This window comes from Poecilia reticulata, linkage group LG3 (assembly GCF_000633615.1).
Source record: "Poecilia reticulata strain Guanapo linkage group LG3, Guppy_female_1.0+MT, whole genome shotgun sequence".
In the NCBI taxonomy this organism is placed as follows: Eukaryota; Metazoa; Chordata; class Actinopteri; order Cyprinodontiformes; family Poeciliidae; genus Poecilia; species Poecilia reticulata.
The window spans coordinates 18,124,521-18,142,275 of NC_024333.1; the positions used below are offsets into that span (position 1 = coordinate 18,124,521).

General features: G+C 39.2%; 2 protein-coding genes across 2 annotated transcripts in view; one reads left to right on the plus strand and one right to left on the minus strand.

Annotated features, from left to right (window-relative positions):
* Positions 1-11,909, minus strand: part of mrvi1 (murine retrovirus integration site 1 homolog) — a 29,608-nt gene extending 17,699 nt beyond the window's left edge. Inside the window, exons 1-18 of the mRNA XM_008405279.2 lie at positions 11,848-11,909; positions 11,335-11,448; positions 11,042-11,231; positions 10,889-10,941; positions 10,772-10,808; positions 10,527-10,685; positions 9,552-9,669; positions 9,424-9,474; positions 9,276-9,353; positions 9,139-9,195; positions 8,989-9,048; positions 8,823-8,878; positions 7,269-7,362; positions 7,081-7,197; positions 6,929-6,990; positions 6,014-6,692; positions 4,832-4,982; positions 2,417-2,445 (exon numbers count right to left, since the gene is read on the minus strand). Of these exons, the coding sequence (XP_008403501.2) occupies positions 2,417-2,445; positions 4,832-4,982; positions 6,014-6,692; positions 6,929-6,990; positions 7,081-7,197; positions 7,269-7,362; positions 8,823-8,878; positions 8,989-9,048; positions 9,139-9,195; positions 9,276-9,353; positions 9,424-9,474; positions 9,552-9,669; positions 10,527-10,685; positions 10,772-10,808; positions 10,889-10,941; positions 11,042-11,231; positions 11,335-11,422 (2,079 nt within the window). The 5' untranslated portion in view covers positions 11,423-11,448; positions 11,848-11,909. The remainder of the gene's footprint in view (positions 1-2,416; positions 2,446-4,831; positions 4,983-6,013; positions 6,693-6,928; positions 6,991-7,080; positions 7,198-7,268; positions 7,363-8,822; positions 8,879-8,988; positions 9,049-9,138; positions 9,196-9,275; positions 9,354-9,423; positions 9,475-9,551; positions 9,670-10,526; positions 10,686-10,771; positions 10,809-10,888; positions 10,942-11,041; positions 11,232-11,334; positions 11,449-11,847) is intronic.
* A 939-nt stretch (positions 11,910-12,848) lies between these two features.
* The window catches only part of ctr9 (CTR9 homolog, Paf1/RNA polymerase II complex component), a 9,868-nt gene continuing 4,961 nt past the window's right edge, over positions 12,849-17,755 (plus strand). Inside the window, exons 1-11 of the mRNA XM_008405286.2 lie at positions 12,849-13,018; positions 14,059-14,157; positions 14,320-14,559; positions 14,644-14,761; positions 14,850-14,939; positions 16,163-16,419; positions 16,498-16,605; positions 16,696-16,932; positions 17,025-17,243; positions 17,344-17,527; positions 17,619-17,707. Of these exons, the coding sequence (XP_008403508.1) occupies positions 12,974-13,018; positions 14,059-14,157; positions 14,320-14,559; positions 14,644-14,761; positions 14,850-14,939; positions 16,163-16,419; positions 16,498-16,605; positions 16,696-16,932; positions 17,025-17,243; positions 17,344-17,527; positions 17,619-17,707 (1,686 nt within the window). The 5' untranslated portion in view covers positions 12,849-12,973. The remainder of the gene's footprint in view (positions 13,019-14,058; positions 14,158-14,319; positions 14,560-14,643; positions 14,762-14,849; positions 14,940-16,162; positions 16,420-16,497; positions 16,606-16,695; positions 16,933-17,024; positions 17,244-17,343; positions 17,528-17,618; positions 17,708-17,755) is intronic.

The following is a 17,755-nucleotide window of genomic DNA, read 5'->3' on the forward strand; positions in this document are numbered from 1 at the left end:
GAGATAAATATTGCAGAGTAATTGAATCACTCAGATGATTTCCTGTGGGAGAAAAGAACAGAACATGCAATCCTGAGCTCAAACATTCTCTTGTAACCAACTCTTGCCTTTTGTCTTCAAACAAACCAGACAGAAGACTTGATTTTCTACCAAAATTGTTCAAGAATGAGAGAGAGAGAGAGAGAGGCAAAGGGAGCAGCGCCTTCCTCCCTTTATCTGTTACATAAGCCAACTCCTTCATGCCAGATTTGTTTAAAATTTGGTTGTGTGAAGCACAGAGTGCAGAGCCAGTAGAGGAAGTGGTTTGGACCCAGGCACAATCTGAGATAACATGGCAGAAGCGTCAGAAAATAAAAGTTGCAACGGGCTCTGTGATGTAAAGTCAGGCAGAGGGAGGAGAGTCGACTGAACAGACTTCCAAAGTGGCAAGCCACACATTAGCTATGCAAGCAGTTTTACATAAAGTCACTGCAGTCAAACAGAGCAGTCCACAAACCTTCATGCAGATGGTTCAAGCAGCTGAAGAGATTAAAAAAACAAACCAAAAATAAACCCCAGCTGAAGCTGCATGTGTCCAATAATCCAGTGAAACCCAACAGCGGCAAACAGCTGAACATCTGAACCTGTCCACAAGGAGTGTGCACGTTACCTGAGTCCACCGCTACACTGCTGCGACTCCAGCTGATTTCTCCAACTCAGACACTTCCCACAACCAAGCTGTCATTGTCACAGTTTTCCCCAGAAAACTCTCAGTCCTCAGGGCTTCTTCTTCCTTCTCCCGTCCCCTCTGTTCCCTGGCTTTTTTCAGCAGCAACAGCCTCTCTTTCACTCCTGGGAGCTTTTACCATTTAAGGAGAAGGACTCAGTGCGCCTCTTTAAGCTGCTGTGAAGTGTATGCGTACGTGTGATTATGTGAGCTCAGGCATCTGATCCTACAATTATCCCTAAATAAGACCAGGACAAGATGAAACATTTTTATTTTGAAAGCGCTTCTCTTTTTTTTAATGTATATATAAGTGTAAGAAACTTTTTGTGTGCTTTTCTGTGTGAGACAGGCAGAAAGAACTGCGCCTGGCTGATCTGTGTTTACTCTTTTGACTATGAGGAATCCACTTCCGAGCTCTTAAGCTCCATAGCTATTTGCTAATCTGCTCTGTCAAAACCTTGATCATTGCTGCTCTTTCTTACTGCTTCGGTGTTAATGATTTAAGTTCGCTGACCACTCAGAGAAAACAAGAACACAGCAAACACACTGTTTGGGGGAAGACAGCCTTAAGGTCACATGATCAGTTAAACTACTGCAGGTTGAATGATGCTGCTTACAATAAAGGAGCAGTCTGAGCCAGGAAGTCGTTCTCGTTCTTACTCACCTGACTTCAGTGCATTATTACATAACCTACTAACTTAAGTTGCTGCTTTTGACTAAGTTTACAGTCCTTTTGTCTTATTCTAATTTTCTATTTCCAACATGGTATAAACAGTGTCTTTGTGTAAATGATGACATTTCACCCTGAGGATTTTACCCAAAACAAGACACCATTGATGAACATAATAACTGTGTTAAAATGTAAAAAAAAAAAACAAAAAAAAACTGATGGAAATCTAGCCATTGTTTAAAAATATATAACAATTACAGTCAGTGAACAGACATTACCTCATTACCAAATTATTACTGCAGCCTTTAGCTATGCAGTGGGAATTAAAATATCAGAAACACCAGTCTGAGTCTGAACTTTTTAAATATTTACTGAATAAAAACAAATGGAGAATTAAACTAGATGTTTCTGTAAAACAATATATGCACCACCCCACAGAGTAAAGAGCAGACAGGCCACAAACCTTATTATTTTAGCAGAATACTACATGGTTCAAAATGAACCAAAAAGAAGCAAAACATGCAAATTTATGAAGCCGCCTTTATCTATGACACGTAGATAAAGCCATTTGTCATGAACAAAACATAAAAATGCACCAGTGAAATCTAAACTTGGACCTTTAGAGAAAAAGATAGTTTCCAGTTTAATAGGCTTTGAACATATTGTTTCTGTGCATTTGTTCATCTAAATAAAGTCTTAACACTTTATGTAATTTGTAATATTTTAAATGTTTACTTGTGAAACTGTTTCCCTTTGGACAGAAAGTGTTCCTTAAGCGTTAACAAGGAATCTGAAGTTGGCCTAAAGTAGATGAAAGTCTTTGTACACACCATAATATTATTGTTATTGCTACATCTACCTGGACCTAAGATAGTTTGAGGAAGCATGTGCTGTATAACAAAAGCATAGAGTACAGTACACTTCCTGCAAATGTATATTTTCGTGTAAAACAACTCTAAAAACACAGTAACACAGAAAAGTATGAATGCAAACGCTACATGAAGAAATAACACAACATTTTTCAGAGGAGTGGGTCTTACCTCCCAGCTGCTGCCTCGTCCTGCAGCACCTGTTAGAGCCAAAGCACAGACAGACTGTGAAAACAGTTGATTTGCATTTAACAGCAAGGCATGTGCAATGCAAATGTTAGAGGGGACAGTAAAAGAAAAAGGAGTGGAGAAGAAAGAAAGGATGTGACACTGTGACAGAAAGAGGAAAACAAAAAAGATAGCAGAAATAAATTTAGTTGTCTTCCCATTGGGGCTGATCCTCACAGCATGACGTTCAAAACTATTGTACCTCTTGCTTCAGGAAGTATGCCACCCAGCCCACCTCTATAGCTCAGGGCAACAATAACCTGGCAACCATCTGAAGCACATCAGGTGCTTGAGCCGCAGGCTAAGAGCTCCCGTTGTCTGCTTCAGGGGCTCTCAGGAGGAGCCTCGTAATGCGGTAACAACTGAGGAACCAAGAGCTAGTGAGCAGCAGCACCTTCAGAGCTGGTGTTTTCTCACTTCAAGCATTTCTTTCATTGGGAATTGGTGAAATTCCCAATGAATTGGGAATTCTTTATGTATAACTTTATGAATCAAATTTGATTTTATTTTTAACAATTATTGTAGCAGTTGTATTACTTTGTAAAGTTCTACTAGCATACTTTAGGTTAATAAAACAACAGTTCTTAATGTTTTTTTTAATTATTACTACAAAGGCATCTACAATAACTTATTGAAGAATTTTGAATTAATATGAGTTAAAACATCATTTATAAATTAATTTTGAATTTGAATTTTGAACAGATCCATCTGACTTCCAAAACACAGAAAGTAGAACCTGCACCAAATCGCTGGCAGGTTTGCACATATATGAGAGCAATTTGGATTTGAGATATTTCTAGATTATTAAGCTCCTAAACGAGAAAAATCTGGTGAAAAGCTGGTTAGCCCTAAATTTGAATATTGGATAGTTTACTAACTGGTTTGTGTGGCCCTTTTTTTTAAAATACTTTGATTAAATTAAATCAAATGAACACAAAATAAACCCCAAGAAGTGATAAGGCTTCTAAACATTTTACTTTTTTCTCATAAATAGTCACTGTGGCTAAATGGTCTTAGTTTCAGACCAAAGGACATGCCAACAAAAACTAAAGTCTTTGTCCCCCTAGAACATTTGCAAAGTATAATGCTGCTTTTTATGGTTTCTTAGGAACTATGACTTCTTCCTCTCTGAGTGGCCTTTCAGCACGTGTTGGTGCATCACTTGCTTCAATCTGTATAAAGACAGTTTCTTATGATAGAATCGTCACAAGGCTTTATTTTCTGTGGCTGATTTTTACGTTTTACATCAAAACACGTTTATCTCTTCAACACATATCCTATTTAACTCTGTTAAGAGAGAATTCATAAAGCTCTACAATTCAACTTATCATCATAATGAAGCAACAAAGTCTTTACTGTTCCTCCCCTGGCTGCTGTTTGAATTAATGCAACTTCATTTGCTAACCAAAAGAAAGCTACCACCAACTTGGCACAACACAATGTTACTTTTAGATATACAGTCGTAAAATAATCATAAAGAACAGACACTGAGGCAACTATACAGCCTGTCACAGTAAGTGCAAGTTTACCTCCAATATGGCACGTAGCCATGTTAGCTATCACTGTTTTAGGCAAGAAGGAATATAGAGATTGACATTTTGAAGAGATGCAAAGAAAATGACTATTTTTAGCTAAAGCTATTGCTTCCTAATTACTGATGGGAGAAGCAATAAGAGATGTCAACATAATTATATTTATACAATACATGGTGTAATCATGGCTAAAATTACTCAAAAAACTTTGTAAATACAATCTGGATGTCTAAAACATGATAAAGGACAAGATTTTGTCTAGTGTTTTGAGAACTGGCATAACTAAAGTTGGAAACAGTAAAATAGTGAAAGTTTACTATTAACTTTTCAGTTATGAAATATGAGATATTTTGACCTCTGATGAAACCATAATAACCCTGAATAAACTCCTGCATTATTGAAACCACAGAGCCACATTTCCTCACAGTAGAATATGAGTAAATTACAGAAAATTATTTAAATTGCTTCTAAACTTGCACACACACAAAAAAAAAAAATCACAAAGGCTGGTGCAAATTAACCAACTGTTGGTACAAAATGTCTTTTGGTGAAGACTCATTTTGCCAAAAATATTACTGTCTCTCCAAATTAACATAGAAAACTCATTTGGATCCCTCCCAGTATTCCCAGTGGCCCCAGATAGCACACCCTCCCCTTCCTCTGTACCAGCTGTTGAGTGAAATGTAAATATCGGCACAGTCTATTTTCAGAAATCCCCTGGGATTAACACTAGAAAAGGAAGTAGCTTTAATACATCTCTGTCTCACTGTGTACCCCATTACCATGATAACACCATCAACGTATTTCTGTGTTGCAGTCACCATACCATTCATGGGCAGCTGTGGAAGCTCTGGGACTTCTGGGAAAACAGGAGATGAAGAAAGAATCTGTGTAATGTCTTTCTGTTCAGGTCCAACATCATCCATGACGTTTATTGTTCCTGTTTCACGATTAGCTGGCAGTGTGAGACCTGGGGACTTCAGGAAAACAGAGATTAGGTGTGATACTGTATTACTAAAGCTGCAATAAAGGTTAAGAAACATCCTCATTGAAAGATGATCATCAAAAGTGAATCTTCCTGTTAAAAAGCCAAAGAATAAATAGATGGTTTGAATAAAACATGTTCAAGGTTAATGTTGATGCTGAATTGTAAAGTTTGCTTTTACCGTAGCATCCCAACCAAACCTTTGCAGTGCTTTGCAGTGTAGTAAATAAAAAAGTCGTTTACAGTAACAACCTTTTGATTTATGAGTTTTTTTTAACAGTTAAAAAACGTTTATGCTTTTTGTTGTAAACGGTCAAAAGCTTTGATTTGATTAATTTCATTCTCTCATAAAAAGCTGAATAAACACATAGATTCTGTAGTTTTGTAGGTTGTACGAGGACCTGAAACAACCAAAATGTCCTCTAAGTTGGAGAAATCTGGTTGGACTAGGATTTTATTTGTGGAGTACCAGAGGAACAGTGTCTAAATACAATGGACACCATGTTGTTTAGATTCTTCTTTTTGCAAAAACGTGTCATTGTTCTTACACTTTACAAAAATAGCCACAATATATTGTGGTTTGTGGTGGTAATGTGACAAAATCTGAGAAATTTGGGGATCTCAAGTCATTTAAATATTATTGCAAAGCAGTTGATTTGGCTCTGGAGAAAACAGGCCGTAAAATCCACACATCTGTGAGGTTTTATGTCATGCCAACAAATATTTAGACATTTAAAGAGTTGAAGGGGAACTGCTAGCTTTCCTGACTGAAAATATGTTTCCTCTATGGCTCAACCATCCACATCATATCACACTTTGTTTTAAGTAGGAACATTTTTACATTCTCTCTAGATGATTTTTGATGCTGTGTGCTAAAACTTCATTTTATTTTAAATTGTTCGTACTATTTAGTGATTTTTTTTTGTTGCTACGACAACTATGTATGGATTTTAGGTTAGCTAAAATGGGAAGAAATTTGCTTCCCTCCCATGAAATATAAACAAATTCCTCAGAATGACGAACCTGTGACGGACGTTTCTCCCTGACCTCAATCGGCTCATCAGTGTCCGCTGCTCGGTCTAAAGTCTCTCCCATCTTCTGAGTGATGCTCTCCATCTTTTCTCTCACCTGGCTCACCCTCCGCTCGCTCTGCCTCACCAGCTCGGCCGTCCCGAGAGCGCTGCTGACCATCGCTTCGATCCTCCCGAGGGTCAGCAGGAGACCGCTTCTGTCCGCCTGCGGCTCAGGTTGCTTTGACTCTGAGGCTGGGATCTCCTCAGGCTTGAGGACTACAGTCGAATCCCCCTGGTCCCTCAGCACCTTTTCCACAGCCGCGCCTTCTTCTTGACCCTCTGTGTCATCTCCTTTATGAACGTGGGGAACTTGACTTGTGAGTTCAGCACAGCCTTGTCCAGATTTCAGAGAGGTATGCAGGTGACAGACCTGCTTTTTCATGTCACCTAAGTCATCCTCCGTTAGCAGGAGCTTTGTCTGCGTCTCATGGCACTCTGGTAACACCGTAGCTTGCTCCCTGCAAGTTGCGACCTCTTCTTCCAATTTCACCCGAACTACCGTCTTGGCCTCCTGACTCTGACTCCCAGTCTGGCTGTGCTTGTGCTCCTTCTCACAAGATTTCTGCTTCTTCTTGTCTTTCTCCCCTTTCTCCTCCCACACAGACCTGTGCAGCCCAGGATCTCGGTGCCTGAAACCACCACCACCACAACTCTATAAACATCCATTTTACACACTGTTATCTTGTTAACTTGTGGCATTAAAACTGCACTTATGCTAGGCAGTAACTCTTGTGGGTTGTGTAATGGAGATACTCATAAATACGCTGTCAAGACCAGACATCATTTTTATAAGCTGGGCCTTGAGACTAACGTACTGTCTCCTTTCTGTTACCATAACAGGAGAAAGCGGTAAAATCTCACATACACTTTACGGAGCTTCTGTCTCAGAGCTGCCTGTTGCTGCTGCCGGAAAGGAAAAGGCCTGTCCTGCACGAGAGAGGAGACTAGATGTAAAACTGTTGCTGCATTTAGCTCCAAACATCAGCTCAACCCCCCCCCCCACACCTCCCTCCTCACCTTCCTGTGCAGATGATGTGCTATTTCGTCACTTTTGGTCTTGTGAAGGACGTCCTGAATATCTTCTCGGTGTAAGTTGGCAACTGGATCGCTGTTGCTACCTTGAACTCTGTGAAGCTGTTGCAGACAAAGGTATGAAGCAGATGGATCTAGATGAAGGAGAAGATCTTTGCTGTGGCGATGCCAACCTGCTGCATGTCCTGCATCTCGCTCTGCAAAGAGCGCCGGTTTGGAGGGTTTAAGCCGTGGGAGCTCGGAGGAGCAACACCGTGTCGGTCTAACCTGTCAGAATTTAACACATTTCATTAAACCTCTCAGCTCCTTCAGTATTTCTGATGTTCATAAACAAGTAAACAAACGTCTATAAATCATGTGGTGTCTGCTGAGGGCAACAAATGTGATAATGTGTTTTTAAAAGGCTCTGTGATGCAGCTAAGTCTGAGCTCTACATTGGATGATACCGTCATATCACTAACAATGACTTCTTTGTGTCACTTTTACTGGTGACCAACGTTTTGCTGTCAACTGTGTGAATATAGAATTTCCTCATTCTGCGCTTTGAAAGATAAGAAACCACAAATTGATTGCAATTCTTCAATAAAATAGATAAAAAGACTTCCAAATGTTTTTCTTGTGTACACTTATAACAGCTGAAATATTAATCTCTTACACAAAAACTGAAGCTTATTTTAGATCAAAACGACGTAAGAAACTGAGACAAACACAACCAAAATTTAATTTTTAAATATTTTTTTAATTAACTCATCCGAAATGAGCTGGCAGAGAGATAATTTATATTCAAATCCTTCATAATCCCCATTTTAAGAGATATCCTGCTTCAAAGCATCTCCCTTCATGCAAGCTCACGCACAACTGATAAGAAACAAATTCACTTAATTTAATGGGAGACATTTTTTGGGCAAGGTTTGCTTGCAGCTTTGGACTTTTTTTTTTTTATCTCCACACAAAACTCAAATAAACTGAATACAACTTTAATTTTAAAAAAATGCACCAAATGCATGAAAAATTTTATTGTGAGTGGATGTGTTTAGGAATGTGGTAGACCTGAAATGTTTCACAGTGCAGACTCCTCTATTCATAAAAAGGCAAAGGTTATATGCAATTAAATACTGATCCGTAGCTAAGGCTAAATACAAGGACAGAAATCCGAAGCTCCGAGAGCCAGAGGCTCGCAGAGCGGCTGGTTCTGGTGAGCTGGCAGCAGGACAGAGAGAGCAGACAGGCTAATAAAGCACAGAAGCAGAGACATGGCTGCATCCACAGAGCTAATGAAAACAGGAAGACAAATGAAGCAAAACATGAAGAGAGCACACATTTACACTGACTAAGGCAAATATTTAAAATATACAGTCTAATAAATAAAAGACATGAGAAGCAAAGTTTTTACCTTGAAAGCAGGAGAAAAATAATATTCATCCAATGAAAAGAAAATACATAAAAGACAGGATCTTAACGACAATAAAGCAAAATCTATTAATACCTCTAAGAATGAAGCCAGGCAGGTGGGGGTGGGGGGTGGGGGGACAGAATGAAAGTTTATATTCATTAGGATCCGGTTTTGCAGTCAGAAATTCTTCTGGTCTGGTTCTGTCTTTCCTTTTTCTAAACATCTCACAGTTTAGTCATGTAGCTGTAATGCATCGTTCAACTTTGTGACTTCTGGTAAATACCGGCAAGTATTATTAGCAATTGCCAGCTGTAACATTGGTGACGTTAATTACCTCAGAAGTTGCTGATGTGAATGTTCCTGTAACCTCCGCAGCTCTGACAGCAGACCCTGAAACACCACAAACCAGTAAACACGCAACAGCTAATACTCACGGCCAGAACCCGACTTCCTTCACCATCTGAGTTTTGTCTTTTCTCACGTTGTCTTGATCAACGTACCTCAATCATTTTGTAATTTTCCGCATGAAAGTTCTTCATCTTGTCCAGTAGGATGTTTTTCTAAACAGTGAAATTTAAACAGAATTTTAAAAAAAAACATAAAAAAACTCTGAATTTATAATCCCCCTAACATTTACGCAACAGCCTAACCCTTGTTATTTCTTTGTGTTTCAGCATCACCAAAGCCAGAGTCTCCACATGTTCAGCCTGCAAACACACACACACACACACATCAAGTTATTTAAAACTCAAATCCCTGAGAAAAAAACACATAGATCTGAACTTACACTTAACTCGGTGTTAGCCCTCATCAATTTGTTGACACGCTCTTCAGCGCATGCCCTTTCGGAGGATAGTCTTTTATTCTGTGTAAACAAAATCAACATTTGTGTTCATCTGAACTCACAAAAAACTTATAGTTTAAGTCTACATTACCTTGTCTTCAAGCACTCTAATGTGAAACCTCAAACGGTCAGTCTCGTTGGTCTGAAAAAAGGATTTTCTAGTGTAAAAACGATGCCCAGCACATACAACGATTACAGAGTGCTCTATGTTGGACGTACCAGTTGGGTGAAGCTCGTTTGGGTATGACTGGCTGTTTCCTGAACCTCCTTCAGCATCTGACGAGTCTCTTCCAACTCCTCTGTCACAGACTGGACTTTGATGGCTGATCTTTGAGAACTGTACTCAGAAAACAAACAAACACAAGTAAAATAGGAAGTTTAAAGCAATTTCACAATGCAAACTCCTCTATTCATATCTAGGCAGGCAGAAAAACATAAAAAGAGAATGCTGCTGTAGGTAAGTCTTCTTCAGCATTGTATATTCGTCTAAGAACATTTCTACAATTTTTTTTATTTGTAATTATGTGTGTGTGTATGTATGTTTGTATGGATAAGTGGATGGATGGATGCCCTTTTGTTGTTTTTCTAAACTCTTTTTCAGTTTAGTTCCACAGATGTGAAGTTTTGATAAATATATTGAATGTGTAAAAATGTGTGCAGGCTGTGTCTCTAAAATGTAACGTATTTGCCCCAGTGTGCATTTGCAAGTTGCACTCTGGCATTGTATTCTACTTTTAGAATAATGACTTCTTCATCCCTGAATAACCTTTTAGCACAACTTAGTAAAGAACTAATTTCACTGTGAATACTCTCAGAATGACCTGTCAGAAGTTGTCTCCTTTTTAAGAAAATATGACAACTGGACATTTGTGGTGTTTTTATACTTGCTTATAATTGTTTTGACCAAAGGACATGACACCTTCAGGTATCTGAAAGTCATAACCAAGGATGAAATAACTGGAAAAACGTGAGAAAACATGGCTATGGGTATTTTTACAGTGTATGCAAGTTTGAACCGTATATGACAGAAATACATCATTGGTACATACATGTTTGTCATTGTCCTACAATTTTTACATTATAACATGTTACATTTTGTGTTAAATATCATGATCTAATTACTTTAACTGATAATGTTTAAAACTAGATACATTTGTTCTGCAACATATGAGAGTAACGCATGTTCTTCCTCACCTGAGCAGCTTGGTCTGCAGCTCTGTGATCTCCAGACTGAGCTGCAGGTTTTCGTCCTCACACTGAGCCAGCATCCTCAGCAGGCTGCTGTTCTGCTCGCTCAGATGGTGACGAGCTTGCTTCAGATCAGCCACTGCATCAGACAGGTCCTTTTTTCCACTAAACCCAAATAAACAATAGTGCTAAAAAAAGACTCAATACTCAAGATAAACACATTTAGTTTCTGAAGGAAGGAAACTACTAACCAGAAACAGTAGCGGCCCTCTGTGGGAGCTGCACTGGCTTATAAAAGGCAAATCCAGTCACAATGTAAGTATTTTCCTATTCATTTCATTAAGATATTAAAATTGATTTGATCTTACCATTTACAGACACTTCAGAGTAGTCTGACTGAGACAAAGAAATGACATCTGAGCTGAAGAATAAAACAATTTCATTTGATATGAAACTTAAAAATATATATATTCTACATAAAACCTTATTTTATAGGTTCCACCTTCACAGCTCTCTCTCACCTGTCCTCCCTGCACAGAGCAATCCACGCTCTCATCACGTATTGGAAAGTCTCCCTGCTCACGTAAGGGTCCTGAAGGTCAGGGTCCAGGAGCTGTCGCAGGGAAGCCAGTTTGTCCTCCCCTCCGCTCTGAGCTGTGAGGGTTTGCAGGTACTGCATGATGCTGGAGGCCAACGCTTCTCCTCCCGAGGCTGAGACGAAAGCAAGAAAAAAATAAAAAATTAGCAAAGGTCACAGACAATTACATCCTTATATGATCAGGTTGTGATGAAAATATGAGCAGACAGCTGTTACCTGTGTTGCTTTTATCACATTTGTTATACATGATGTCCAGGAGCTCATTTTGAGAAAATTCATTTGTGTGCTTGCTGTCTTGAAGCATCTCTCCTGCCCCACAGCTGTATGACGCTGGAAATAAAAATGGTGAAACATTATTGCATTTTTTGCATAGAGAAAGAAGAAACTCAGTACTGCAACACTTACTGTCACAGCGGTCAGACTTTATACTTTTCTCACCCTCTGCTAAAGGATTTACATGCACCTTATAAATCTAAAGTTTAAAAAATAAAATATTGTATAAATATTGAAATATCTAAATACCAAGATACAATTTTATTTTTGTAAGTTTGAAGATAAACTTTTGTGTATGGACAGGGCAGCTGCTAGGTTACATAATAAAAGGTTTGGAAAGGAAAAAAAAAATCACAAATAAGAAAACCAAATTCATTATATAAAACTCCAACTTTATGGATTAATTAGAGCTAGATAGCTAGAGAAGAAGCAACAAATAAAAAGTTCAATTCTTACTTTTCAGTCCAAGCTGATCTTTTGCCAAAATAAAAAAATATATACATCTAAAAAAAATTAGAACCCTAATTATATTCAAACTCTTCTTTCTTATCAATCTAATGTTTATCTGATTTTCTGTGATGCTACATGAGCCATAAACGTGCTTTCCCCCTACTTCATGTCATGAACAGATGACATCCTGGATCCTCCTCTTGGAAAAAAAAAGGCTGCAATCTGTGAAAAGAGGGGGCAAGTGAATTTTCTTTTTTATTAAAATGCACGAGTTCAACACAAAGGCGGTAAAATGTTCGTTTTTATCAAACATATAAACACTGAAAAAAATATAGCAAATTTGGATATTTTCTGTGCCGTCTTAAAAAAACGAGAGGCGAGGGAGGAGTTTCCTATAAGAAAGAAGAGGGAAACCAGAGAGGACTGGGAAGGGCAATCCAAGGTTATTTTATTAATTGAGAAGTAGAACCCAGTGCTTCACACTTGTTCGTTTTACAGAAACGTGTAATTCATAACAATTAGACAGTCTCATGAGTATTTTTATATTACTTTATGAGACTAAATAACATGCCAAATCAGTTTTTGGCTAAGTTGAATACTATCACGCTGTTTAAATCCTAAGGATTTTCAAGATTTTGATTTTTGAGACAATTAGTGGCCCCATCTGGTGATCTTTACCTAAACATTCTGAACGCGCGTGAACGCACACACCTGGAGGCTAATGAACTACTTGAAATTATTTTTATACCCCGCCTTCATGATGCGCCGCTTGGCTCGCCGGTGGATAAATGGTGCAGATGTATGACACCAAGTTCCATTAATACAAAACGTACAAATAAAAAAGTGCCCTAATTTGTTCATAATTATAATTGCACTTTTAATATAGCGTATTGCCCGTATTATTATTTGTAATACTATTATAAATGGTGTCAGTGCTTCTGAGGGGGAACTTTAAAGAGGGAAGTTTAAATTTTTGTTCCCCTTTAATCCAGCCGGACCTAATTCTGGTGACACCATCCGTTAAGTAGCTACTAGCAAACAACGGAGTGGATGTTTTCTGCTGGTTTTTTTAATTTTTTTATTTTTTACCAAACAAAACTAACTTGAGAGGAAGTTACCTTCTGAATTCAAAATGTCTCGGGGTTCCATTGAGATCCCTTTACGGGACACCGATGAGGTAAATATAATAATTTTATGTGTGTTTTGTTGCAGATGTTTCTAGGTGAACCCTTCTGTGATGTTAGCAGTTGATGCTAACTGAAGCTACATTGAACTCAGCTTTCCCCGAGGCTCGGCTTTAAATAATGTGATGTCTCTGCGTTAAATTTTGATATTTGCAACATAATCTGAATTTAAACAATTTACAGTCATGTGCAACTAGTATTAGAAAAGATGATCAGATGAACAAATTGATGTCTATTTAGTTTTTTTTACCAGCCTATCTCATTTATTGTGGTGTTGCTCGTCAAAACAAAAGTTCAAATATTTGTTCAAATAAAAAGTTTAAAAAAAAGTTCTAAAAGTTCAAATATTTTGTGTGTGTAATTTACTAGTATATTTAAGTCTATAGCTGCTGAGAGTAATATGGTAATAAACCTTAAATATTTGTAAATTTAATTTAAACAAGCGTAAACGACAAGTATTACAAGTATTTTATTAATTATTATTTATTTTTTTACATCTATTTTAGCCGTATTCTGTGATCAAGATGAAAATGAAAAATATATATTAAAACATTATACACTATGCTGATGTAAAACATACAGCTTTATGTTAATTTTAAGTATTGCTATAATAATTTAATATAATAGATCTCCCAAACGCCAAAATGATGGCATGCCTTATTAATACATGTAGTTCCCAGGCTACATTGGGAAATTTGTAAACAGCATTTATATAGGGAAAAGAGCTTAACATAATGTTATACAACTTTAGTTAAAATGCATGCTTTAACATCACCAAATCTACATAAACTTATTAACTGATCTATGTATGGTTTTGATTTGCAAGGAAAATAAAGAGTAGTGTTTGTTGCTTGTTAAAGATTTAGTTGTCAAATTTGTTGCTAGTAAATCAATATACCTAAGTAGCAAAAATTGCCTTAATTAATCAGAGTTGATTAGAAACGTCGTAATCATTATATGGATCATTGTCGCACGTCTTTAATGCCAGACTCAGGGGAACAGCATCACAACTTAAACAAACTGTGCTGTGCAGGTTATTGAGCTCGACTTCGACCAGCTGCCGGAGGGAGATGAGGTTATCAGCATCCTGAAGCAGGAACACACACAGCTGCACATCTGGATCGCTTTGGCTGTAAGTCACTTCTGTAACCTGAAATTATTACTTTATTTCCACATATCGTGTGGGACTTATAAGTGTAAAGACTTATAAGATTTACATTGATTAGAATAAAACATGTGAAGCAGCATGAAATTTGATATTGTTTGTGTGTGTGCGTGTTTTTGTTTTTTTTAGTTGGAGTACTACAAGCAAGGCAAAACAGAGGACTTTGTCAAGCTTTTAGAGGCAGCGCGTATCGATGGAAACCTGGACTACAGAGACCATGAGAAAGACCAGATGACCTGCTTGGACACGTTAGCAGCTTATTATGTCCAGCAGGCTCGTAAAGAGAAAAACAAAGATGCCAAGAAGGAGCTCATCACGCAGGCCACTCTGCTGTACACCATGGCAGATAAGATCATTATGTACGACCAGGTAGGCGACATTTAGCGTAGAGCTGCTGTAGCACTGGTGTTTTTTATGTTTGAAGGTAATATAATGCGTTGCTATCTCAATCAGAACCATTTGTTGGGGCGAGCCTGTTTCTGCCTGCTGGAAGGAGACAAGATGGACCAGGCTGATGCTCAGTTCCACTTTGTGCTCAACCAGTCCACCAATAACATCCCTGCTTTGCTTGGTAAGTGGTGTGACTATGTGGAGACTATGTTGACCACGACTACTGTGATTAATGAATAAAAAATATAAACGCTAATTTTATTCAACAGGTAAGGCCTGCATCTCATTCAATAAGAAGGACTACAAGGGAGCGCTGGCGTACTATAAAAAGGCTTTACGAACAAACCCTGGCTGCCCAGGTAAACAAGTTGCATCTCCACTCCTTCCACAGAAACATGACATTGCTGCTGCTATAGCTTAATTTATTCTGGGTAGAAATCCCCTCTAGTAGGACTAATTGTTTTAATATTGCTAATTTGAACTTGTGTCTTTAGATCAGGGGTCCCCAAACTTTTTCCTGTGAGGGCCACATAATTTTTCCCTACTCTGGTGGGGGGCCGGAGTCAGTTTGTAACAAAAAAAGTGTGACGATTGCAGGAGTGCCTAAATGTAAAACTGTATTGTTTTCCAGAAAGCACAATCAAATAACCCTCTCTGGGTTCTTCGCAGAAAAAAATCCATGAAATAACACTATTTATGAAATAAATACCGTATTTTCCGGACTATAAGCCGCAACCCCAAAGTTTAAAAAAAAAAAAACAGTAAACATACACATGTAAGCTGCAGATATCTCTGCCGCTCCAGGTTTTCCACAACGATGCAGCAGCAGCAGAGGGGGGCGGACACCCAAAATCTGAGTAATAACAGGTCAATTGAATATCACATTTATTACGGATGAAAAAGAAAAAGTTGCCAAGTTTAGATTTAACTGAACTGATTCCGGTAGTTTCCAAATGGTAACTGTAACAGTAAAAGTGCTGATCCTTACCGTCTGCTAGCATGTGCTAAATGAAAATGGGCACTTTCTTCTTCTTCTTTAGATTTCAATGGCAGCTTGCATCCATTATTGTTGCACTACTGCCATCTATTGGATCCTAATATCTATGCCTCAAATTCTCATAATGATCCCAGTATTATTTAAAAAACGAAAAATCTTCTTTTTCCCCTCAATGCTATTTAACTGATCAACAACATTCTCAAATTTCAATTCCCTATTAAAACCTAATTCCGTTTTAATGGGCACTTTCTTCTTTTATTTCCAATTTTGACTTCCAATGATTCACTTCCTGCTAAAGAGCCCCCTGGTGGTTGAAGAAAAATCCACATATAAGCCACCTGGTTAAAAGCTTAGGGAAAAAGTAGCGGCTTATAGTCCAGAAAATACGGTATATGAAAAAAAAATCTAAATGCTCTCTGGTATTGTTCAGGGGGCCGGACCAAATGTGGAGGCGGGCCGGATCCGGCCCGCGGGCCGAAGTTTGGGGACCACTGCTTTAGATCAACTCTCTACCTGCTTCTAGGGATTCAGAAGAATCATGTCATAAATGTTTCCTGAGTTTTTGAGATTTCTCTCTCTGTTTAGCTGAAGTCAGACTGGGGATGGGTCACTGCTTCGTCAAGCTCAATAAACTGGAGAAGGCCCGTTTGGCGTTCGGTCGAGCTTTGGAGCTGAACTCTAAGTGTGTGGGAGCGCTGGTTGGCTTGGCCGTTTTAGAGCTCAACAACAAAGACTCTGAGTCCATTAAGAACGGAGTGCAGCTCCTGTCGCGGGCTTACACCATCGACCCCAGCAACCCCATGGTGCTCAACCACCTCGCCAACCACTTCTTTTTCAAAAAGGTATTTTAGTCGCTGGGCTTTTCTTCGCAAACCCCAGTCTGCGTTGCTCAGCTGATCACCGTGCTTCTCCCTCTGCAGGACTACAGTAAGGTCCAGCATCTCGCCCTGCACGCTTTCCACAACACGGAAGTCGAGGCCATGCAGGCTGAGAGCTGCTATCAGTTGGCGCGTTCATTTCATGTGCAGGTGAGGCTGCCGTCTCAACCGTCTTACAGATTTGACTTATTCTGAGTCCTCTGTGTTCAAATGTCTGTCTCTGTTTTTACTTTTTGTCAGGAGGACTACGACCAGGCGTTTCAGTATTACTACCAGGCTACTCAGTTTGCCTCTTCCACCTTCGTGCTGCCCTTCTTTGGTTTGGGACAGATGTATGTGTATCGTAGAGACAAGGAAAATGCCGCTCAGTGCTTTGAAAAGGTTTTGAAGGCCTACCCCAACAACTACGAAACAATGAAAATCCTGGGATCCCTCTACGCAACGTCCGACGATCAGGAAAAGAGAGACATTGCAAAAGTAGGTCTTCATCACAACCCAGAGTTTTTCTCTTCCCTGGTTAAAAATGATGGGTGCCAGTTCTTTAAAGCTGTTGGTTTTTTGTTCGTTAGGGCCACTTGAAGAAGGTGACGGAGCAGTACCCGGACGATGTGGAGGCGTGGATCGAGCTGGCTCAGATCTTGGAGCAGACCGACATCCAGGGCGCGTTGTCGGCTTACGGCACGGCCACTCGCATCCTCCAGGAGAAGGTGCAGGCCGACGTTCCCCCCGAGATCCTCAACAACCTTGGGGCTCTACACTTCAGGCTTGGTAACCTCGGGGAAGCTAAGGTAGCAGACTGCTGTTGCTCTTAACACAGCAAACAATTAATTCGTATCAAACTTCTGTGGCGTCCAGAACTCTTATATTTCTCCCCCCCGTCCCAAACAGAAATATTTTCTAGCATCCCTGGACCGAGCTAAAGCTGAGGGCGAGCACGACGAGCATTACTACAACGCCATTTCTGTCACCACCTCCTACAACCTGGCCCGTTTGTACGAGGCCATGTGCGAGTTCCACGAAGCCGAGAAACTCTATAAAAACATCCTCAGGGAGCATCCGAACTACGTGGACTGTAAGAGTTTGATTTCATGTTGTAAAGGGTGTTGTACAAACAAGGACAGTGTCCTGTAAACAGAACTCTTTGTTCATTTGTCAACTTGCAGGTTATTTACGCCTCGGAGCGATGGCTCGTGACAAAGGGAACTTCTACGAAGCGTCCGACTGGTTTAAAGAAGCGCTGCAGATTAACCAGGTATGAACTGTTGGTTTGTGACTGTAAAACGTTCTTTTTTGAAACCCC